Source organism: Sciurus carolinensis, chromosome 8 (genome assembly GCF_902686445.1).
Source record: "Sciurus carolinensis chromosome 8, mSciCar1.2, whole genome shotgun sequence".
In the NCBI taxonomy this organism is placed as follows: Eukaryota; Metazoa; Chordata; class Mammalia; order Rodentia; family Sciuridae; genus Sciurus; species Sciurus carolinensis.
In genome coordinates this window covers 63,822,073-63,847,745 of record NC_062220.1, presented here as the reverse complement: position 1 = coordinate 63,847,745, position 25,673 = coordinate 63,822,073, and the positions used below count along the sequence as shown (strand labels likewise).

The following is a 25,673-nucleotide window of genomic DNA, read 5'->3' as shown; positions in this document are numbered from 1 at the left end:
GCAAGACCCCCAGCAATGCACGGAGAGTGAGCCTGAATCACTCACTCACCCCTCTCTGGCAGGGCACAGGCCCTGGTTTCAGGCACAGATGGCCTGGTAACAGGCAGAGACTGGTTCCCCTGAGGACAAGTTCACCAGCATGGTTCACCAGGCTGTGTGCACAGCTGTGGGGTGTGCAGCGACATAAATAATTTCTGTTACAGTCCAGCACGTACCTAAAATATCCAACTCCATAGAACAGGAGTGGGATATAAAAACAACAGCTTCTTTAGTGAATGCTGATCTTCATGAGGCTTGAAAGTATTCCCCTGACAACTACAAAAAAAAATGGCTAGTACCTGGGTATACTCAGCATTCCCCTCCCTTAATCCCTCACCAGGCTAAGTTCCCTTTGTCAAGACAAAACTCAGGTATGCCCCTCTGGGAAGCCTCTTCCAGCCTCCTCGCCTCCCCCAGCCATCCCCACTCCTGTCTTCACCTAGACTAAGCCCTTGCACCTAAGGGCTTCAGAATATTGGTTGCTTGATTTAGAGATGATTCGTTAGCCTTTCCTCCTCACTAATGATAAAACAGTCACTGCAAGCGCTTCATGTGCACCAAGCACCATGCCAGGTCCTGGGTGTCACCCTCATTTCTCCTTGCCCTGAGGAGGACAATGCAGGAAACTTGCTCAGGAGCACACAGCGCGAGGCGGAATTTAAGCCCAGTTGTATCTGGTTCCTGAGCCCATAGTCCTTCCCCAGAACCACACGGCTAGCCTGGAGACTCCTCATCCTTGCTTCCCCAGTACCTCGCCCAGTGCATTGCCAAAATGAAAGTTTCAACCAAAATGAAGGCATGTACAAGACCCTGTGTGTTCAGACAGCTGGAGAGAAAGCAGCCCCAGCCAAGAGAATTGCCAAAGTGCATCCTGGGGTACAGCCAGAGGGCATGTAATTTGCTCAACTCTGAGGAGAAAAAATGAAAACCAGAGGGTCAACTCCCAGGGACTCCTCCAGCAAAAGCACATTCGGCAGCTGTCCCTGGGTGTCCTGGTGCCAAGACAGACATGGAAATGGCTATGTGGTCACTTTAATGAGGCAGCATTAAAGGGTGCAGCCTTCATTACACTACTGGAAGTGACTTTCCTGCCAACCCACAGTGGTGAGACAAAAACAGTGTTACATACAAAACACAGAAACCCAGACAACTGTATTAGAGATCTTTTCTTACCCGAATTCCTTGCTTCTACATTAGAAATCACCCTACAAAGAAATTAGTCTTGTTATTCACATAGGAAGCACTTAAAAAAAACTTAAAACCACAACACTATACAAAGATTCCCTCCTTTTTAAAAAAAAAAAAAAAAAAAAAAAAAAAAAAAAAAAACATAAAACCACTGCAGAAACTGTTCTCAGGCTACTGGAAACCTCAAAAACTTTTCAATGTAGCAAAAGCCACATTTAGGCAATTATAAAGTCTGTAAACCTTTTAAGTGCCAACAACGGCAATAATTTAGAACAATTGTAGCTCTCAGTTATTAGAAATAATGGAGGTAGAAAATAGAACAGAGGTTGGAACAAGGCCTATACTTTTAGCACTCAGATGACTCATCTACCCAGAAAATACGGCTTCAAAATTAGAGCAAGCTCACCAGCCCACTAACAGTTTTAAAAAAAAAAAAAATCAACCTATTATCTGCTCTTGTCCTCATGAGCACTCACTTAATAATATCTGTTTACCACTTAGCCACTATACGTCATCCAACCCTGGGTGCAAGTCCTTAAGTTTAACACATGAGCTTTTCCCACCGAACTCCAGCACCAAATCCAGAAGAGGGCCCCATCAGGTGCACTCATGAAGCCAACTGCATCATTTTACTGAGCATATACAACAAAAACAAGCTGTTTCTGTGAAGGCAGCCAACAAGGTAAGATGCCATCTCTAGTTTTACTTACCGTGTTGCATTATCAAGAATGCTCCTCATGTATGCCGTGGACCTTCTTTTTCCTGTTTTCTAGGAGTAAGAACTTGTCAGATGTATAGAAGGTGAAGCTTTTGTGGGTGGCTTTGTTATTTTTTTTTTTTTAATCAAGGACATAATGCATTCTGGCTAAGAGCTTCAGAAGGAAGAAATATACTTTCCAGGTAATCAAAACACCAAAATTTTTTTTTCCAATGTTGGGAATGGAACCTAGGGCCTTCCACATGCTAGGTAAGCACTCTACCAATGAGTTACACCCCCATTCCAGTATACACAGATTTTTTAAAAAATTTTTTAAACATCTTACTTAGAAACAACAGACTCACAGGAAGTTGCAAGCCAGCTATGTATAACAACACGAGACTATATATGAAACTCAGAGAAATCCTGGGTACCCTTCAGTTAGTCTCCCCCAATATTTACATCATATATAATTATACTACAATCTCAAAATCAGGAATCAACACTGACTCAACATGTGTGCATAGTTCAATGTCATTTTATCACAAGTCACTTCATGTAATCAAGACACAGAACTATTCCATCACCCCAAAGATCTCCCTTGTGCACATCCACTTTTCTCCCTCTCAATCACTAATTTAGCATCACTAATTTAGCATCATCGAGATTTTGGGGTAGGGGGATACCAGGGATTGAACTCAGGGGCACTCAACCACTGAGCCAGCCACATCCCCAGCCCTATTTGCATTTTATTTAGAGACAGGGTCTCACTGAGTTGCTTAGTGCCTCGCTTTTGCTGAGGCTGGCTTTGAACTCGCAACCTTCGGGCCTCAGCCTCCCAAGACACTGAACATCTATATTTTTATAAATCAACTTTTAACTTCATAAGTACCCTAAGGACACAACTGAGATATGGTTGTAAGTCACAATTCTCTGAATATACTCTGTATCCCTTAACCCATCTGCACTGTAGTTTCTTTCTCAAAGAACAGAGATCATAGAAGTGCCTTATCCTACCTATCAGGAGATCAGTAATGACAATAAACAGCCTGGCACCATCAAAATCAAGTGGCCTTGTGATCTAACCCACCGTGTGTTGGCTGCTTGCTTTGTTCTCCTTGACCCACACATACCTCTTCAGAGATCAGGTTATGCCACTCTCTCTTGACCACACTGTTGTTATATCGTAGGTACGGTTTGGCATACTTAACATAGTCTAGGTTGGAGTTCAGTTTTTCCCAATAGCCCTTAAAGCTGTGGACCTGTGGGAGACAAAAAACATCAGCCAGTTCGAGAAACAGGCCCTGTGGTTCAAAACACCCAGCAAGGATTCACAAGCCTCACTTCCCCAGCCCTTGGTGACAGCATTTCTGAGTGAATACTTCACAAGAAGGACAGCAGTCTGGTCCCCACAGGAATTCTAAAGCAGACCTAAGAGTCTGAACTTTCTGTTTCTTACCTATCCCCTTTCCAACAGAGAGAACTGTGCTGACTTACCAAAACCAACAGACTTCTCTAGGTTAGGCTTATGGGGGAAGCCTGCACTCAACACAGCAAACCATTTCCTCCCTCGAGGGCCATTTTATGACTTAGGTGGTATCAACAGTGCTGTGTTCAGAGAGTATTCACAAAATTTGGAGGAAGCAGAGTAAGCTTACTTTCCTAATTTTATTATCAAATGCCACCCATCACAACTATTAAGGAAAAGGACAAATGGTTACATTAAAGGACGGTTTCCCACTTATGATTTGGGTTGCCAACTGATCCAAAACTAAAAAGAACTTTTAAAAAGGGATAAAACAGGGCTGGAGTTCTGGCTCAGTGGTAGAGCACTTGCCTACCATGTGTGAGACGCTGGGTTTGATTCTCAGCACCATATATAAATAAATGAATAAAATAAAGGTCCATCAACATTTAAAAAATTATTTAAAAAAAAAATGGGGGATAAAATAAACTAATTTCACATTCAGTTGTCAAACACTCCCAAACAAAATTAGCTGATTTTCTAAGGTCTTTGAGTTATTATTAGTTATTCTGAAGAAAGAATATACCCATTATATTTTTAATAAAAAAAAATGCAATGCTAATATACTTAATGTTGGAGGATACTGACACAAATTGGTTTAAGCCAAGGAAGATGGATTTATGATATACTCATTCTTGCCAAAAATGTACATTTATAAAAGATTTGACAGGAGCCAGGGATGACATGTGTGACCATACATTGTCAATGATCTATTGCCAACTGTGATGATAGACTTGGCTGAATTGCAAGAAAATAAGGGAATTTAAATAAAATACACCTATCAAGAAAAGTGCTCTTATGTTAAGTAACACCATGTCATCTAAATTTTTATTGAAAGGAGAGTCACAGTTGGTTTGAAATGGATTTTGAAGTACCAGTAAGGTGATTTACATAACATTTTAAGACTTGTTTTGGAAGCCTGAAATGCCTACTCAGCCAATGTCTCTTCTTTCAGAGGCAGAAAAAAAAAATCTTTAATCAATGTAGCAAAAGCTACATAAGACAATAACAAAAATCTCAAAACTAAAACTAAGAAAGTATTATTCCTGGGGGGAAAGGGAACAAGAAAGTCACATCTGACTCCCCACTTGACCCACCTTGCTCGCCTTTTATTTATTTATAATGAATGTGCCTTTATCCACCCTTTGTTTCTTCTTAGTATTGAAAAAATATGTAGGACAAATCCTGCAGGCCTTTGGCAGGATGAAGTCCCTGACTGGAGGTCACTGCAGATTTGTTGCTTCCGACATCTGGGCCCAGGCACGCCAGTGCCAAAAGCGGAAACCCTGATGGTGTTGTGGTGACACCTACTGGTCACTTAGGCTATGAAGCCTGTCTGCTTTGCCACTGGTCCCAGGAGGTGGTTCAACCAGACGCTGCCCAGGAGGGGTTGGGGGAGGCGAGATGCTTGGTACCTTCTACCTGTCCTCTGGCCTCTTCCCCTCAGGCCAAATGCTGTCCTGCTGTCAGAAGACCCCACTAAAATCCCTCCTTTCCTGGCTTCTCCTCACTCCATTAAAAAAAAAAATCCCTTTCCTCAAAATCTGTGTCAGCCAAGAATAAACAGACAAACAGAATTCTTGACAAGACCATGGGCAGGCTGCAAAGCCGCTGAGCACCCACTGGTTGTGTGTAAAATGGAGTCCGAGTGCTTGTACGAACACTTTTCTGGGGAGACAGTTCACACCTCGCATCATATCTTCAAAGAAATCCGTGGCCTAAAATGTCCAAAACCGTGGAGTTAAAAGGAAAGGGATCTGAATTCAAAACCAAAATTAAAACTTATATTTAAGTAAGAAATATTGATAGCCAAAAGTCCCAGAAATATTTTCATGTGAACTTATGATCTTTCAGGGAGGTCACTGACCAATTATAATAGCTACAGTGTCTTACAGAAACTAAGAGAATACAGAGAGAAAAAAAAAAAAGAATCAGTACATATGCCACTATTTGTTATCTACTAAGTAAATGATACAATATTTTAATTATGAAAATTCAGAGATCACTGTGAATTTAAAGATAGCACTAAGTCCTATACACATTGAGAACAATGGCAACAGAGTAAAAGCGACCACCAGCTCAAGAAGCACATCACCAGCTACGTGACAAGAGCCCTTAATGTTTAAAAGCACACAGAGAAATGCTTTATATGCAAAATATCTATGAATTTATCTCCTCCTGGGAGACTGGTATTAGAAGCAATCAAATTCTCAAGGAATGACCCAGGAGCACTTTCCTGCACAAAAGGAAGCTTTAACTTTTGATTTGAAAAGTCTCTTCCTCAGAAATAATCTCATTTGTTCTCATAAGATGACATGAAACAGTTACCAAATGCAGCCCATCACAACTATTAATTAAACAAAAGCACTGATGTGTTACATTAACAGACTGTTTCCCATTTATGATTTGAATTGTTTAACAGATCCAAAAACAAAAATAAATAAATAAAACAAAGCAAAACAAAACAAAAAAGCCCTATGGTACTGGTTAATCTGCAAACTACTGCCAGGAATAAACATCTGTCTTTCATTTCTAAAAGGCCCCTTGGCATTGGTCCTATTTTTGGCGATTCGTCAGCACAAGTCTTAGGGGAGGAGGCCAACTCCAGGAGAACCCTTCGCTCTGTGTCAGGACTCAACCAGCAGAGCTAAAGTGCCAAACCAATTTGGCTTGTTAGTTGATCTCATCTCAGAATGAGCTTTTAGTTACAGTCAGAGAAACAGCGGCAATCCACCACCTCTAGCATAGACGGAATAAAATAGAAAACATCTACACGGGACAAAAATCAGTAAGAGACCACACTAAACTAAGGCACTTTAAACAAGCACAAATAACTATAACTCCTTAGGCTGCCCACTGAGAGAACTGCAAGTTCAAGGTCTCCTTCTCCTTTGGGACTTCCTCCTTCTTCCCCAATATCTAGCAAAAAATTCCACTTCCTTATCCAGCTGGGTGGTTTAGCCATTTTTGTAATGGGCTAGGTTTTTTTTTTTTTTTTTTTTTTTTATGCAATCACTAAATATGGCTCTAAACTATTCCATCTCACATTTGGCTCTCTCAGAGCATATCCCCTGAGAAAGCCCTCCTCTCAACATTAAAAATTAAACATTATTTCTCTAACCAAAACTATAAACAACTGCAGCACAACCTAGTGGCTGACACAGGAACAAGAACAAGATTCCTTGATCCGGGGTCTGTTCCTGAATTTTATCAACAAAGAATTAGTCTGATGATATCCCCATCTCACAGAAATGGCAGGAATGAGGTCACCAGTCCAAAGCTCTGTTTCCAAAAAGTAATTTTTTGTTGTATCATAAAATTATGGTTCATGATATTAATTGAACTCGCTATAACTCATTGTCCCAGAAAATATGTGCAGACTGAACTGTGGGGAGAAATATCAATACTTCCCATGTAACCACTTGACACTTCTGACAATGCTAACCTTTGCAGTGATTCTGATTTTTAAGAATTGTGAACAACTGCATTGTGATTGTGCTGCTACTTGGGATTGCTTAACAAATCTGTAAGTGATGGCATCTGTCTGAATTGGGCAGGGTCAAGGAAAATAAAGTGCGCTTCACTAAGCAATAATTCTCATGCTCTGTCTAGTTAAAACAGTTTTTAAACCATTTTCACTTTTAAGTAAAGAAGCACATGAACAAGCCCCTGGACGGAGAAAAGCCCAGGTATCAACCACTCTTCCCAGTGGCTCGGGAACTCTAGACCCCTGATTTATACTTGCAGTAACATTCTCACCTCTGAGTGGCCATAGGTGAGAAGGCCCTTTAAATCTCTCTGACCTTCCCAATTTCTGAGCAAGGTAGTCAGTAATCTCTACAAGTGATCATATACACTAAAAGTGTCCAATTTTAAAAAACACTTTGGTAAAAATACCTCATTTCTCCATTTGTAGCACATTCCTTTTATATTTGAGTAAGCTATTGTTCTCTTTTTTTAAAAATCATTACATGCTTCCTGTGGTTGACTAGTTTTAATGGTTTCTCTTCTCACTATAAAATCAAGGGCAGTTTTCAGCTTCTTTTTAAAATATTTTTAGATGTAGATGGACATAATATCTTTATTTTACTTATTTAGTTTTTTTTTTTTTTTTGTGTGTGTGTGTGTGTGTGTGTGTGTGTGTGTGTGTGTTGCTGGGGATCAAACCCAGTGCCTTGTCTGTTTTAGGTAAGCACTCCACCACTGAGCCACAACCTCAGCCTGGTTTTTAGCTTCTTATGAAAGTCACTAGCTCCCTAGAACAGCCCACAGTTTACAAAGGGATAAAATCATTCTTAGGAAAGTCTCTCTTGAAGATGTTTTATTTATAATATGAATCTTGCTTAATATTTTGCAAACCATCTATAAATGAGAAAGTCTTGTCTTTCAAATTTTGAAATCTTCTGGTTTAACTGATTTATCTGCTGCAACAACATGGAAATATATGCCTTAGTTCATAAACTGGTGACTGATAAACTACAGACATTCATTTCTCACAGTTCTGAAGACCAAGGGGTTCAAAACTCAAGGCACTGGCAGATCTGGTGTCTGAGGAGTCCTGTCCTAGTCAGCTGTGTTTCCACTGCAGAAGGAACAAGCTAGCTCCCTGGGGGCTCTTTTAACAGTGTACTAATCTCAATCCTGAGGACACTTCCCTCAGACTTAATCACCTCCCAAAGGCTCCATCTCCTAAAGCCACAGCCTTGTGGAGGAGGACTTTAACATGAATTTAGGGGGACACAGACATTTAGACCATAACAATATATTAAAATATTTGTAAAGTACTCTACTTCACACTAAAATTACTTGCAAAAGGGGCAGGAGGAAAGCACACATCTATTTTCCTTGTTCTTTCCTCCTTTGACCTCTTACACCAAGGCAAGTAGAAGGGCGGTCAGTCGGACAGAATAGGGCCCTTGGGCCTCATGGGGAGTCTGCCGTAAGAACCCATTCCAAAGCTAACTTGTGATGCAGGTCACAGTATCCAGAGCCAGCTCCTACCAGGTAGTCAGGGCAAGAATGGACACAGAACTGGGGCTGAAGAGGCAGGGACAGGACAGGAGGTGCCACTGCCACAGTCCATCACAATGTAATTAAGCTGGGACCCGGAGTCCATAGAAGTAGGTCAAAGACAAAGACGTCATGCAAGCAGAGAGGGAGAAGCAAATGGGAACCCTCAGGGTCAGGCCTTCTGTGAACCTGAAGGTACTGATTAAAGTCTCTCACACTAATGACTAGGGTGGGAGTGGAGGCAGCTGGTCACACCAAAGCCAGCAGCAGCATCTCCTGCACCCAACAAGGTCCTGGCCGTGTACCTCTGTCTTCCCTGATGGATTATGTCTGAAAAGGAGGGCAGTAACAGATATGGTTCTTCACACTTGTCCCAGGAAACTACTAGCCTATGAATACACATGGAACTCCCAAGCATGTGTGGGAATGTGCAGTGAGAAACCACTCTGCAGAGTCAAAATGCTAAAGATGATGGGCAGAAGAAGAAAAAAGGGAAGAGAAGAGGGAATGTCAACTGAGGGAAAAACAGAACACAAAAATCATTTTATACACACACAGAAATCCACTGGAATGTAAAAATAAGCTACTTTGTTTCTAAGCAAAGCCAAATATTATTCTTAAACAGGACAATGGGGTGGGTGTGGATGTGGCTCATTGGGAGTGCTGGCCTAGCACACACAAGGCCCTGCCTGGGTTCAATCCTCAGCTCTGCTGGAGGAGGTATGGAATAAGCCAAAGAGTAAAAAATCTTAAGGGTACTTCCCCATCACTCTTTTCTACTTAGTTTTAATGAAAATGCACAATGTTGATAAGGTTAGAGTCAAACTGATAAACTCACAAATCCCTTGTGACAGTGTAAATTATTACAACTTTTGTTGAATATTAATTTGCCAATAAGAATCAAAAACCATAAAAATTATCATAGTCTTTTTACCCAGTGATATTCCTGGCATTTAATTTTACGGGAATAAATCAAAAGAAAAACTATAAGTATAAAAATATTCACTGAACCATTACTTTTGAATAGCAAGCAAAAAAAACTTTTAATGGTGTCTAGGGATAAGCTAAATGTCCAAATTGGTTAAATAAATTAAGACATATTAGAAATCATGAGTTTATGTAGTAATGTGAAAAAAATGTTTATGATATATTATAATTTGCAGTATTTACCAAATGTCTGTAGGTTACTATTATTACCAGGTAAAATATGCATGCCTATGACAAAGATCAAGAGGAAATGGACTGTGGCGGGGGAGATAAACAGTTGATACACTAGAAATTGTAGAACTGTAGGTGATACCCTTTTTCTTCTAAAAATTTTCTTCACTAATTTGTTGTTTGTCCACTAAACACATTATAGGTTTGGTAAGACTACTGGTAAAGACAGAAACAATGAAATAAAAGGATGGAGTCTCTTAACACACCTTTTAACCTATTAATGAAACCTTTCTTTTCCCTTCATCTTCCTACATTAGTAGGACTTCACAGTCATCCCACACTTCCACCTAGAGACAGCTGGTCAGTCTGTCCTTCAGGTACTCTTCTTAGAACCAAAACCTAAAACCACTAAACTAGCTCTCGGTCTGCCCTCTCTGGCCCCCTGGTGCATCACTAGGACCTCAGACAACCCCAGCCTTCCCCAACTGCAGAGACCTGGCCTGCCCCTGATGCATCCAAAACACTCAAGTGTAAATAAAAGGCACAAGCCCACTGAGCTGCCTGCTGCTGAAAGCTGAGATTTCCCAGTCTGCACCAAGCTGTAATTACCAGGAGGCAGTGCCAAGAACAACAGAGGAACTTCAAGGAAACCGTTCAAAGACTCCCCAGTTTTAAACTAGTTTTCTACTCACACCAGCCACTCCTCCCATCTTACTCTGAAACCACCACAAAGACACTAATAGTCACAGCTCAGTGCACAGGAAGGAGGTGTGCAGAGCTTGACTGAGCCCTGCAGATCAGTTTTGAGAAATGCTGCAAAGGCCATAGATAATCCCAGCCCAGGTCACTTAATGAGTCTAAGATGGGAAACTGTGTAGGCGTTGTACATGTGTGTGCATTTTGAAGGAGTGACTGTGAAAGAAATAAAAAACAGCTCCCAGGTTCTTGAAGATAATTCACAAGAACTCCAGCAAGAGCTGATTTGAGGCACTGTGGCAAGTATTAGTTGTATATGGTTTAAGTTGAACCGTGTAATTCTCTCCTGTCTTCAGAAAACTGCTCTCTCAAAGAGCATTCCTAGAAGGTGCCGTAGCATCATACTTAATGACCACTCAACCACTAAGGAAGGATTCACCAGGGAATGAAACCTGCCCCTTGGCCCTGTCCTCCCCTGCCAGGCTGCAGTCCCTTTTGGAACCACCATTTACTGGGGGCAGCAAAGGTTCAGTCATGCACATCTGGGCTTTCATCCCTCAGTGTAAGTGCCTTACCTTCATGAGAGGCAATTCGATCTCTTCCGTCACAAGGGTTATTCCAGGAATTTCCTATGGAAGGAAAACACACACCAAACATATCAACCGCTCAACCTATCAACCGCTACAAGCTACAGTCTTCAGGAAGTGTTCTCTACACAGACAGCCACTGAGGGCAGCTTCCAGTTTGCTAACCTCTACTTTAAATAAACTCTGGGGTATATAAATAGCAAATACAACCTATCTCTTGCCTTAAAAAGGGAAAAAAAAAAATTTTTTTTGAGACAGTGTCTCACTGCATGCCTAAGCTGGTTATGACTCATGAGCTCAAGCTGCCTCCTGAGTAGCTGAGCCACAGGGGCATGCCGCTGCATCTGGCTGATATATTGGTTAATTAATAATTGACAGGGTCTCTAAAGAAACAAATCACTATGAAATAATAGAGCAAATATATCTTCACACATTTCTATGTAAGAACAAATGAGGCCAATTATGTTTGTACTATCGAATGTAATAATAAAGGGAAATGTTCCATTATTTGCACTTTCTTCCCTTTTCTTCTCCTTCATTTATGGGTATTATAGTTGGCCCTTGCCTCACAGAAGGAACCAAAATGAACAGGATTCTAACATAACTAATGGGAATTTGGGCAACATTCTTTTAATTGATGAGCATTAAAGCAGACTCTGAAAGGATGGATATCCAAAATTTCCTTTCTTCACTGTATTTTGAAAAATATGTCTCTGTGGTAGCTATGTAATTAACCTCTCATCTGGTCATTTCAGATTCCCTTTAAGAGACAGTTTAGGAAGTGCTATGTAATAATAGGAATTGGTCTTTGGTTAGAGCTTAAATGGCCTGGACTTTACTGACATACAATATCCTTTGAAAAAAGGCATCACAGTGATAGAGAAATTTTTCAGAAAACTTGAACAACTGAGGTCTCCATACAGCAACATGAAGCCCGTGGTAAGAAGTACTGTGAGCTTCACATCACTACTCAACCACACAGAATACCTCAAAACGGCATTAATATTGCAATTCTAGGCTATGAATAGCATTTAAAAATAGGTACGACAATAGCATTTTAAAATAGCTCTCGTTATTTGCAAAGCACAATTCAAGTTATCTAAGTGTAGGGCAACCATATTTTCTAGTATCTTAAAAAAATACAAGTCAGTTGTCTCAGTTCAAAAGCTTGAAATTAATGTCTTTCTACTGTGGCAAGTTTTTATTAAGGTTGTAGCATTAAGAACATTTGCAAAGATGGCCTGAAGGTAGAAATGGGACCATTAAGGACTAGAAAAGGGCCAGGGGAGGAAACAGAGTAGAAGGTGAATCTGACTAGTGCTGATCAATACGTGGATGGGAGTATCACAGTAAAATCTGATAATTTTTACAACTAATACATGTTAATTTGAAAAAAGAACATTTGCTAATCAGAGAAGGGGAAATTAAATGACATATCATTTCTAAAGATAAGCATAAAATTTATAGAACTTCAGGATTAGAAGAGGACTTTAAGGTAACCTACTCCAACCGCAAGAAGTTTTAAAGCAACATGGTAAACCCCAAATAAGCCAGAGGGTTTCTTTACATTGTTGTTCTATGTGGGACTTCCTGATATCACTCTGCATATGTTCACAATGGCTTCTGTGTCCCATAGGGTGTTGAGAAATGCAGAAGTGAAGTGTGGCCCTTCAGGACGATACCCCCACACAACATTCAATTAAAACGCGCTCCATCTCTCAGCACGACCCTGGGAAGGGTGGTCCCAGCCCTGCCTCCTGGACATTTTGAACACAGGACATAAGAACAGTGGGTGAGAAGGGAGGGGAGCTGCTGTGTGCATTTCCTGACTCTAGACTGGTGTAACCTGCAGACTTCCTGCCGCCTAACCACAGAGTCTGCATGTATATTCACAAGTGTTCTTAAAGAAAAACGTGGGTGCCTGGAGGAGAGACAAGTTCAGGTTTTCCCCTCACACTTCTACAGTGAAGCATGAAAATCAATAACTACAAAGGTCAAAGAACAAAGGGCCTTCAGGAAAACACGACCATTGTGCCTATCAAAATTTTAGAAGTGAATCAAACACATGATATATCTTTGTTAAGGACTATATTAAGATGCCGTCTAAACACAAAACGAAAGCATCAGAATTTACTCTAGAACTTATTTTCCTATGTCTGTGTGACCTAAATAAAAGTTATTTTTCTAAATACCTATTTGATACAACTTCTACCTCAAGACTAAGCATGTAGTTCCAACATGTAAATATGAAAAGGAAGAACAGAACCTTTTTCAGGCACAGGCTATGCAGTTTTCACCTGCTGGTCTATAAAACTGTTTATTGCACCATGTTCAAGAGAAAATGAATTGTGTTTTAGCCGGACATTTACTAATTTAAAAGGGAAGAATCAAGACCAAAAGAAGAAAAGGTTGAATGGAGTGAGTTTCCTTAAAATTTCTGAATTTTACTGATCTAGAAGCTTGAGTTATTATAGGTTTTCTCAACAAGACTAGACAAAGAGGTCATGAAGGTCCTAATCAGCCAAGTCTAACTGCAGCGATCCAGGCATTGCTCATTTGTAAAAACCTAATACATTAATCCACAAGGCAATAAAGAACTAAAAATGCCATTTTATAAAAATACTACAATTGAAATTTAGTCCTGCCTGGCCGTAAAAAGTAACAAATATCCTGTACTTTCTCTTTCACTTCTACTTCTTTCTATAAATACTTTGGGCCAAGGACAGGGATTCACTATACATTGAGCATTCTTTATCCAAAATGCTTGGGATGAGAAATATTTTAATTTGAGATTTTTCATATTTTGGAATATTTGCACATACATAATGAGATATCTGAGGCATGGGACCTAAATCTAAGTATGAGATTCATTTATGTTTCGTAAACACCTAGCCTGAAGGCAGTTTTGTGCAATATTTTTCCTATGTTTTAACTGTAACTCATCACTTGAGGTCAGGTGTGGCATCTGCCACTTATGGCCTCATGTTGACACTCCTGCTGTCAAAAGTTTTAGATTTTGGAGAATTTCAAATTTCAGATTTTCAGATTAGGAATGCTCAACTTTTCTGCCATAAAATTCCAACTCAATTCCTTATCAGTCAAAACAAAAATGAAATAACCTTGGTTGCTATAACAGGGATGTCCTGCAACTGACCCACAACTATGAATCAAGTTTAATTGCATACAAAGTATTAGCTTACTGTATTCCAGGTGAGCACTGAAGAATATGGCAAAAGCGTGTCCACATTACTTGTCTTGGCGTATATGCTCCAATAGGAAGAAGCTGAGTAGATTTTTCAAAGAGAAAGGAGACATGATTTAATAAGAATCACATTATAATTCCACCAAATCAAGCAAACCAACCAAAGTTTCCACTGCCTTATTCATCATCCTTAAAAGGTTAACCATTGTGATTTTATCTACAGACTAAATGTTTAGGTTCTGCTTTTGACAGTGAGAATAATTTCAAATTTTTAAAAATAATTTGTTACTACATCTACCCAAATGACACTACACCACTTTATGCAGAGCCAGACAACATAAAACTGAGCTAAGAAAGTTACATTTTATTGAAAAAAAGTCACTAATAAGGTTACAAAATCAAAATCCTATCTTACATATCATCTGTGTCTGAAAAGCCACAGCTTCTCACAAAAACCACAAGAGAATGAAATTTAATTAACTGCTGACTGCAATAGTTTTTTTTTTTTTTTTATGTTCCTAGGCAGCATTTTGACAGATTGAGGCATTCATTATCAATTTATTGCTTTCCCTCAAGCAAAAGGGTCAAGTATTCAACTTAATGTACAACATCAGCATCTCTTACCAATTATAAATTCCTGAATGAGGTCAAATGAATGGCAGGCAAAGACATTCTCAGAAATCCATTGAATAATCTTTAAGAAGAGAACAGAACTCTGTTGGTATTTAAATCTGCACTTCATCCCCACCACCAAAGTACAAATGCCCATATATATACATACATGTGTGTTAGTGTACACATTATATAAATGAATTTTTTTAATTATATATTTTAGAATTACCCAAGAACACGCTATTTTTAATGTATTTACACTATTTTTAATGTAATTCTGGGTGGGTGAAAGAGTATTATAAATGAGGCCTCTTTTATACATTTTTAAAATAAATGCCCTTGGCTGGAATCCAGATAAACCTTCAGTGCCAATGCATGTTTGTTTGTTTTGCTAGGATGGATCATGTCACACAAGGCACCAGTGGGGAGAGCTCTAAGATACGAGAGCAAATGAAGCAAAACCACCACCAGGCTTGGAGGCAGCACAATCTCCACAGCTATCCTCACCTGCTGGAGGAATAAAGCACCATGTCTCCTGAGGGTTGCCTTGCCCAAGTGCATGTTCACATTTCTGCTCCTACCAATATGTTGGTCTATTCTGAACTTATTTATACCACTTTTACTTATTTTTACAACTAGGTAATTTAATAAAATTTACTACAGACAAGTGAAATACAGTGCAAAGAATGTTGCTGGGTCGATACAAGTTGAATGCTTTGGAAAGACTCCAAGGCATGTCTCTCAAACATTTCTTTTAAAACTAGGTATAAATGAGACAACTATATAAGATTGGATTTTTAAAATGCCAATATATAGATTACTTTGGAAAGATTCTTAAATTACTGATCTCCTTAGAAATAATTTTTTTTCAGAAAGTAATGTCAGAGATTACATATTTTGGGGGGTTTATGCAAGAAAAATAACTTTGAACTCCAATGAGCTGAATTACATAGAAAGGACTTTAATATACATTAAAATATAGGTGAATAAATGTACCTTTATATGTTTTAGGTTAAAATTAAATGCTTATTGTATTTTCCCCCAATTAATCAGCTACCTACTAGTCCCAACCAAATCTGATAAGATTTCTGACTTCACAGCCTAGCTGTAAAAATTAATAACAGAAATGGTGTGGAAATGTTTTGCAAACACATGCAACACAAATGAAAGCTATCATCATTAAAAATGCAATAAATATCAACTACCAAATTTTAGTCCTTTTGGTAATAGATTTATGCCAAATATAAACTAGGAAAAAAAGTACATATCTGAGAAACTCACTATTTACTGAGCACTTGATTGGAAAGTCACTGATGTAGCTAAACATTCATTCATAATGTGGAAAAGAGAACAGTAGTTTCTCATCTGCAGGGCATACGTTCTAAGTCCCGCAGTGGATGCTTGAAGTCTTATTCTGAAACTTTGGCAATGTTAGCTTGTGTTTTTTCTTCTCTCATTAAGAACTTTCACTTAAGCATTTTGGAGATTCTCTGGAGCACATTTGAATTGCAGCATCACTATTCTAATGCTCTGAGACCAGTAAGTAAAATAAGGGTGACTTGAACACAAGCCTATCAACCCTGCAACCATGGATCTGAAAACTGAGACAGTTACTAAGTGACTAAAGAGCAGGTAGCATATACAGCCTGGGTACACCAAACAAAGGGATGATTCATAATCCCAAGCAAGACAGTGTGAGGTTTGAACATACTACTTGGAAAAGCGTGCAGTTTAAAACTTATGAACTTATTTCTGGAATTTTCCATTTATTATTTATTATTATCATTTATTATTTTCAGACCACAGTTCATGTTGGATAACTGAAATTGCAAAAAGTGAAACCATGGATGTAGGCAGTGGGTGACTACTCTACCCAAAAAACAAATACACGCTCACAGTCCAAGTTCTGGTAGAGATCCGTAAAAAGGAAATGCGAAGGAAGGATACATTTGAGTCACAACAGCGACCATAACCCTCAACTGTTAACAAGTACACATAACTTCTGGTCATTTTCAACTCATAAATAAATACTTTTGTTGTTGTCTATTTACCATGATCTCACCTGGCCTTCCAGGAACTGTGGATCTCGTCCACAAGAGAGCACACAGTGCAATATGGCCATCTTCTCACAGTCTAGGCAGGTGTTCCATAGGAACCGCAATAAATATGACTGGTCAAGGAGTGCTCTGTAGAGCGTTCCAGAATACCAATCCAGTACCAGGGACCCTGACAGTGACTGTAAAGAACTATGAGGTAGCATATCATTCATTTTGTCATTTCCTGGGGAAAAAAAAAGTCAGCAGATAAAGGAAACTTCTTTCACTCAAATGTGGATATTAAAGCCATGACAAACCCAAACAAACCACATTCATGGGAGAAAAGCTCTATCCCTACCTGTCAGAAATAGACTGTGGCAGATCAAGTCTGGATGTTGAATGTTAAGTAAATGAAAGAAATGACCAGGTAAGTAAACAGCCACATAATACTCTGTAGAAGAGAAAGATTTAAATCATCTACATGTGGTAAAAGCCGTACAGGTTCAGATAAGGCCCAGAACTATACATTACCCCAATTTTAACCTCTCAAAACACAAAAGTATTTGCCAATGTAATAACAAGCTGCCTGATGCTAATCTACTTCATCTTACTAACCAGGTCTCACTTATTTCTATTTGTGGTCAATTTTCTTCAGACATTTAACCATGGTTATCTTAGTTTGTACCCGTAGTCTGTTCCAAGTCAGGCATGGCTTTATGTCAATCTATGTGATCTCAGAGGAAACTAGAATCAAAAGTAGCGAGCAACATGAATCATTCCTTAATCTGACAAGCTGGGAATGGCTTATGATGGGATTTTCTTCGTAGTCTTGCCAGGCTGAGGGAGCTCTCCGGTTTAGTTTCCCATCTTTGTCCATCCATGGTCGTCACCATCCTTTTGTTTACAGAAACTAGGATACTCATCAAGGCAATCTCCATAGTATCCCAACATTTTGAAGTACTAATTTGTTTCCTTGCATAGCTAGTTGCTTAGAATTCAAAACTTAGTGGTCCCTATGCTAGATATTTGTGTAACCAGAACATTTTTACCCAGATTGAAACATGGTATAAATTTAGGTTTCTGGAGAATGGGAGGGTGGAAGTAGCCCTTACCAATAATTTTTCTAGGCTCTTAAAAAAATAAATTTGTGTGGTAGTAGTGAATTTCATATAGGAGAAACTTTTTGATTTTGAGTCAGCTAGCTCCTTTCTCTAAGAAGCAAAGAAACACGTGCTAATCAGTGGCACAGAAAGCATTCTGTAGAAAAGAGGCTGTAAACTAATGAGGTAAGCATCCTTTCACATGGACTGAGTGAAGTTAAAGTGCTTCACACAAATGACCGTAATAATCTTATTATAATGTCAACACTTCAGTTGGAAAAACACAAGGAATAACCTACTGAAGCATAGTAGAAAGAGTTTAGTCACCGAATGACCTAGGTTAACTCCTAGGACAACCACTTAACTAGTTAATTAGGATGGTACTAAGTTCCTGGGGAGGGGACATTAGGAAACGTATTAGGGTGTTTGGGGTTGTCGCTATGATTGGGGCAGGGTAGGGGATTCCTCCTGGCATTTGTTGAGTGGCTGCCAGAGGAGTTCAACCCTCCCTGTGCAGGACAGTCTCATATGAAGAATAAGTCTCTCTTCAAAAATGTCGGTAGGACCACTGGTAAGCTGAAAGATGGCCCCTGAGAGAATTCATGTGCAAATCTCCAGAGCCTGTGAATCATGTAGCTTCTGTGACGGAAGGGACTTTGCAGATGTGATCAGGATCTTGAGATGGGGAGAACATCAGAAGTGGAACCGACATAATCACAAAAGTCCTCATAAGAGGGGGGCAGAGTAGGATTGGACTACAGAAGAGAAGAGGACCATATGGTGACAACGTGATTGGAGTGACGCGGCTGAGATGCTAAAGGAGGCAAGGAACAAATTCTTCCTGAAGTCCCCAGAAGGAGCTCTTCCTGCCACACCTTGATTTCAGCTCCTCAGCTCTCATTCTGGACTTCTGACCTCCAGAGGTGCAAGACAATGCTCGGGTTGTTTTAAGCCTTCAGTTTGTGGTATATGACAGCCACAGTGAGAATCTGATATAGTGTCCCTCATGAGGGACACTGAAAGAAGTCTAGGCATACATCTCACCCTTTCCAAGCCTTAGTTTCATTATCTGTAAAATGGGAATACCCTCACCAGGCAGAGCTGTAGTAAGAATCAAAATAACTTAAGTAAAACATTTAGCTTACAGTATTCATTAAATAATAGCTTTTTATTTTTTAATTGTTCTTAAATTTATTTACTTGTTTATTTTGTACTAGGGATTGAATCCAGGGGCACTTAACCACTGAGCCATATCCCCAGTCCCTTTTTATATATTTTATTTAGAGACAGGGTCTCACTAAGCTGCTAAGGAACTCACTAAGTTGCTGAGGCTGGCCTTGAACTTGCAATCCTTTTGCCTCAGCCTCCTGAATTGCTGGGATTACAGGCATGTACCACTGTACCAGACTAGGTTTTTTATTTTTAAGCAGAGCTCTTATGTAGATATGTCTGAGGCTTATGGAAATTTGTTAAATTTTAATATTTCTTTAATATTCCAATCAATAGAAGACACATTTAACTGGGTAATAATACATAGAAATTATCAGCAGTTAAAGGCAAAAAATACATCCTTCAAACCAGTACTACTGTTAATAAAATCTCCTCTAGAACAGTTAAAATCTTGGGTACAATTTGGTGCCTATAAACCAAAATGTGCTTGAGGAGAGAGAACTTATGTCAAATAGCCTGTTTTTACAAAGCTCCAGTATTCCTGCCTTCTCTACACTCTGAAGGCCACAAATTAAATCCTGCCTTGCCCTTTCCAAGTCATTCCCAGGGGTGGGGAAAGAAAGAAATCTTTGCTCTCATAAAATGCTAGGTTATTTTTGTGGGAAGTTTCCCACACACTCTTGAGTGGGATGCTGATTCAGCACTCTGATAAAAATCAGGTCCCAGGCCCGGGAGCCTCATATTTCTCTCCCTATCACAGGAAGCAGTGGGGGCAGCCTCTCTAAGACCATTCCCCATAGGTCTCAAGATCAATGTTAAAATTGCCACATATTGGCCCATTTAGCATAAAATATTTAACTTTATCAATAAAAATCATGGGGACTTGAAAATAAAACTCAGTGGTAGAATGCTTACCTAACATGTGTAAGGACCTGGGTCAAATCCCCCAGCATCACAGAATAATAAAGTAGTTCTGTTTTTGTTTTTGTTTTTTTTTAAGCCTTTGTATACACTTAGCATTTCTGGTTCTCACTTCTTTCAGTTCCCTCACATTGTACTTCTATAAACCTTTACCCTGATAGCAGTTGGACCAGGGAACAGGGACGCAGAAAGATATTAAGTAATCACGTGCTCTCAACCTGAAGCTTTCCTTCTTTAAATATTTTGCCATTGCTCACAAATGGAATACTTTGTATAAGTTGTTCCTTTACTGTTACCTAACACAATTACATGAAACTAATCTGCCAAGTCAAGTGTACAAAAACTCATTGACCTCAAATGTAAAAGTATGTAGTAAAATAAGAATAATTAATACATGAACTAAATAAAATACAATCTATAAATAAATATTGTGCCATGTCCCATATGTAGGCAAGTAACAGTCCTATTTCATAGTTCTTATACCAAACTCTGTGTCCACATTCCAATTGACCTGGAAAAGCCATTTTCAGTAGGGAAATACAATAGACACCTTTAGACCCCCTAATACTCTCCAGTCTGATATTCATCAGGTTCCCATCGCCATACATCCTCAGTGAAAACCATGTGCTTAAGCTGGTCCACAAATCATTGAAGCAACCCACAAACCTTATCATGATTAGCAAATGGGAATAAACAACTCTCAAAAGGTCCTGCCTTCTGGGTCAAGATGATGTATCCTTTCTCATAGGCTGTTAGGGAATGTCTTATCCATGGTCATCATACATCAATACTAACAAATGTTTTAATGACTGCGACCCAAAACATAAGATCACAGCCTAGATTCTCTAAAGAGGGAAGATACACTCCCACCACCAAAGCTAATGGAGTCAAGTGCAGGAGTGTGTTTCAGAGAAAACCTTCTCCCATCAGACTTCAAGAGGGTTGGTGACTGGCATCACAAGCCAAGTCCCAAAGAGGCATGAGAAAATGGGGTGCAGAGAGAAGAAAGTAAGACCGTGAACGCTGAGGCACAGCGTGTACTAGAAGGTCAGAGCAGAGAAAGACTCTCTCCTCGTCACCCACCAAGATTGAGAAAAGTAATGCCGTGTGTCCCGCGTGAGCCAGCACTCCCAAGAGCAGCAGTGAAGGTCTTGCTGTATCCTGGAAGTCAGAGAAGAGTGTCAGAAACGGAGCTGGACCTGGACATAAGGCAGTGCACTCTCCATTTCAGTAACTGGAGGAATTACTGAAACTGAAAGAGCAAGCACCTTCTGACTTCTCTCTCCATCTCACTGGGGCCTTCATTTTCGAAAGCCAGCACGAAAGAGGATCATCTGAGTACAGGCATGATCTAGTGGTTTCTTTCAGTTCCTGTGTAACCTTAGACCATAGAGGTGGACTGCTCAGGGAGAGAAGGACCCAAAGAAATCTACTTAAGGATCTAAGAGATCAGATGGCTCAGTAACCCTTCTGCTTCGAGGCTCACTGCCACACTTGAAGGCATCAAGACCCCCTGACCCTCTGAGTAACAATGCCACCTTTAGTTAGAAAGGGGGTTGGCCTGCCACTAAACCCAGCAGACTGGGCTTCACTCTAATATTCTTACTCTTCAGAATAGTTCATCCACTGGTTTGAATCATTCACCATTAGAAAAATGTATGAAAACATCCCACAAAAATTTAAATTTATACTATATATAAATTTAATTACTATATATATTTAAATTTATACTATATTTATACATATATACTAGTATGTATATATGTCTAGTTGTAAAAGTTACTTTTAGTTTCTCCATTATTAAGTTTTCACACTCATCTACCTTGATCTCTAGCACCTAGGTAATATCAGGCACGCCTGCAGAATAATGAATTGTGATATGGCTTGGCGTAAAATTTCTTAAATATTTGGGGAAAGAAAATCCATCTTTTAAAAAAACTTAGCTCCACCCATATACTACACAAATACTAATTTTTAAGAACTAAACAAGCAAAAGAAGTACTCCTTATTATGGTTCAGACTGTAATAAGAGGGCATGCTATGACCTGCTGCAGAACTGGAGAAGTTTGGGCATTGACTCCTGCTCCCCAGGCCACTGCCATATCAATATCTCAGGGCCACAATGTGTAAAATGAAATAAACAAACTTAGGTCTAAAGGTCAGAGATTATGATTTTAGGTTAAAACTAAAATCTTATGTCACCATCTGATTTAAAGCTACAGATACTTTCTAATTACTAATAATTAAAATGCAAACACACATACTCTAGGCAAATACATCTATTAGAATTGGTTTGTGGGCCAACAAAGAGACAAAGGCCAGAACAAAAAAAATACACAGTATGTAATATTTAGCTAACTTAACATTTATCACTAGTGAATTTCTTCAGAGACATGTATTATGTAGGTATACAGGTATAGAATGTATCGAAGAAAATGGAGAAGTAATAAGACTTTAAAAATCTAATTTGCTACTATTTGGAAAAAGTTAATTATGTAAAGTAAAATATAATAAATATAAAGTACCTTTATGAAGGTAAAACACTGAGTATGTGATTTGTTCCCAAGAGTCAAACTTCGGGCTGTAACATACACACAAGCTTCCTGGAAATAAGAACATATTTAATAAAGATTAAAAGAATCTGTGTTAATAGGTAATTTTCCTAAGCCACTTAACCACTTCTATTCCTTTAGATATCCTCCCCATCTTACCCCATAGATTATTCCCAAATTCTAGAAGTGGTCAATTAACAAGTTGCTCAGAATTTCAAATCAACAACTATTTATCATCAACAAGTATAAGCAGTGTTGTGAGAGGCTACTGATGAATAGGAAAATGAATAGAGACACACTCCTATATATGAAGTCATGGGAGTCTAGAAACATCTCCAGACTTCGTGAGATTCTCCTACTGTGTACATACTGCCCTGTCCTATTATCTATCTTGCCACCTTCAATCATTACTAATAGCTAGATAAACCCAGTTTATCAAAAATGTGTTCCAGTCTTTCCAGAAGGTGTTCAGTCTTGTTTATTTAGACTAAAAGGTAAACTGTGATCTATCTTATGGGGTAGTAACAGCAAATTTGGTGTCTGAGCCCATGCCCACTTATATTTGGGTCACTGAAAGTTTGTCCCAAGGCGAGTCCCAGCGTGGAGTGGTCTTTCCACATTAGCCCAGACTGCTGCACTTACCCCAACACACAGAACACCCTCAGCCCTCTCATCTCTATGCAAAAAACTGTACACTATCTCTACCAGTTGTTGGTAACTGGACAGAACAATGTCCATCAATGATGTACCAATGAGGGCATTATGCTTAAAATGACTCAGGTTGAGTATTACTTTTCTGAAATTCCTGGGACCAGAAGTAATTCATATTTTGGATTCTTCAAATTTGGAATATTTGGTAGACTTCACTGGTTGAGCATTCCTAATCTGAAAATTCAAATCTGAAACTTTTTAAGCATCACATCAGTGCTCAAAAAGTTTTAGCTTTTGGAGCATTTCACATTTTTTTTATTTGTGAATGAAAACTTTGTTAGTTTAAAACTATTAAAACAACAAAACTGTTTTGACCAACAGCCTTAAGGAACATAAACAACTATAATCTAATTGGAAGCAATCATCATATGTGAAGGATGCAAGGATGTATTCAGAAGTGCCCTCGCACATTATTCAAAGTACATAAGGACAAGACTTGTGCTACCTACTTCACTGCCATCTACCAGCCTATCTCCTTTGGTTTTAACACATTTAAGCTCGTCTCAGGATGGCAGCTCTCTTTCCCTTTGCCATACAAGAATTGGCTTTGGCATTGGTCTCAAGAAGTTCCAGAAAAGGGCTAATTTGTATAAAGGATCAGTCATTCTCTCCATTCTCCCCAAAGAGATTCAGGATTTCAATCAGAGGTATCCAATCAGTGAACTAAGTTAGTTAATACTTCTCCTTCTACTTGAGCTTTTAGGTATAAGATCTTCATCAACTGTCAACCAGTTGTTTCTATTAACATCTCAGGGTTGGCAGATTTACATGAGGCAAAAATGGGTTGGTTCATAAACCTGCCTAGGAATTAACTTCATACAATGGCTTTCCACCCTAAACAGTTGCATAACTTTTAATAATTTGTTAATGTTCTTCTCTTTCCTGAAAACACCTTCCTTATTAGCTCTTGCTCCTAAATATTTTCTTATTTTCACATACATTTCTTATCATTATTAACACTGTTTCTAATTCTGTTCCATACAGCAAACATACTTCATACAATGATCCATTCCTTGGAGTAGTGTTACATCTTAACACCTTTACATTGCTGGCGGAGTTGCAAATTGGTGCAGCCACTGGAAAGCAGTGTGGCGATTCCTCAGAAAACTTGGAATGGAACCACCTTTTGACCCAGTTATCCCACTCCTCGGTTTATACCCAAAGGACTTAAAATCAGCATACTACAGTGAGGCAGCCACATCAATGTTTATTGCAGCTCAATTCACAATACCTAGATTGTGGAACCAACCTAGATGCCCTTCAACAGATGAATGGATAAAGAGACTGTGGTAGGGCTGGGGAAATAGCTCAGTTCGTAGAGTGCTTTGCAAGCACAAGGCCCTGGGTTCAATCCCCAGCACTGAAAAAAAAAAACACAAAAAAAGAAACTGTGGTATATATACACAATGGAATATTATTCAGCCATAAAGAATAATAATATTATGGCATTGGCATTTGCAGATAAATGGATGGAATTGGAGAATATCATGCTAAGTGAAATAAGTCAAATCCAAAATAACAAAGACTGAATGTTTCCTCTGATAGGTAGACAATGATATATAATGGGTGTGGGGGGTGTGAGAAGAATGGAGGAACTTTAGATTACATAGAGGGAAATTAGAGGGAGGGGTGTATAAAATTGGTAGAATGAGATATCATTACCCTATGTACATATTTTAGCAAGCTCACACTTAATCTGTTGTGAAATTGTTATAAAGTCCATATCACAGAGTTCCACTTGGATGGATAACTACCCTTTAGTATCTATTGTGTTTGAGGAGCACCACATCTGTCCTTTTTCAGCTAAACTGCTCACCACAGTTTATAGAAGAACAGTGATCTCTCCTTAGATATATTTCCTAATCTTGTACACAGATGCTTCAAGTTTTGACACAAAATTATAGCCCAATTTCTAAAAATCCAAATTCCCTATGGGGAGTGTATATCTTCTCTGGCTGTTCCTAATTAAAGCATAGGTTTTATCTTCTAAATTGTATCTAGTCCCCTTATTATTCTTCTTACTAAATGTCCTAAGGGTGAAACAAACATATAATTAAATGTATATATGTCCTAGTTTAACTGCTTTCACTAATCTTGGCAGACTATTTCTATTGGCTCACGGGGATACACAGGTCCTTCTTATTTTCTCATACTCTATTGGGTTAATTTGGTGCAGCCCTTTGCAGTGTATCAATTATTTGCCATTTTTGACATAAACTACATCTCTGGAGGTACCTACACTTCAAAAGTAAGGTTCAGTTTGTTCAGTCACGGTAGCCATGAAGTCTCACAATCTCCTTACCAGTATGGCTTGTAATTACCCACAGCAGTTGCTCTAGACATAACTTTTCCTTTTCCTTTTTGTCTTTATTTCTCCCTGTGCCTTGGGACCTTATCAACTCTCATCAATCTTTCCACATAACAAGCAGTCTGTTGTGGAACTTTCTCACACTAATATGTTGAATAGCT

At 39.0% G+C, this 25,673-nt stretch overlaps 1 protein-coding gene across 2 annotated transcripts in view; it reads right to left on the bottom strand.

The window, feature by feature from the left end:
* Gsap (gamma-secretase activating protein) overlaps nt 1–25,673 on the bottom strand; it is a 97,438-nt gene that overhangs the window by 18,353 nt on the left and 53,412 nt on the right. For both annotated transcript variants that reach the window (XM_047560808.1, XM_047560807.1), the window contains exons 13-22: nt 22,467–22,544; nt 21,025–21,102; nt 17,109–17,201; nt 16,777–16,994; nt 14,727–14,796; nt 14,101–14,183; nt 10,889–10,942; nt 3,058–3,186; nt 1,938–1,996; nt 1,213–1,244 (exon numbers count right to left, since the gene is read on the bottom strand). In XM_047560808.1, coding sequence (XP_047416764.1) covers nt 1,213–1,244; nt 1,938–1,996; nt 3,058–3,186; nt 10,889–10,942; nt 14,101–14,183; nt 14,727–14,796; nt 16,777–16,994; nt 17,109–17,201; nt 21,025–21,102; nt 22,467–22,544 — 894 coding nt within the window. The remainder of the gene's footprint in view (nt 1–1,212; nt 1,245–1,937; nt 1,997–3,057; nt 3,187–10,888; nt 10,943–14,100; nt 14,184–14,726; nt 14,797–16,776; nt 16,995–17,108; nt 17,202–21,024; nt 21,103–22,466; nt 22,545–25,673) is intronic.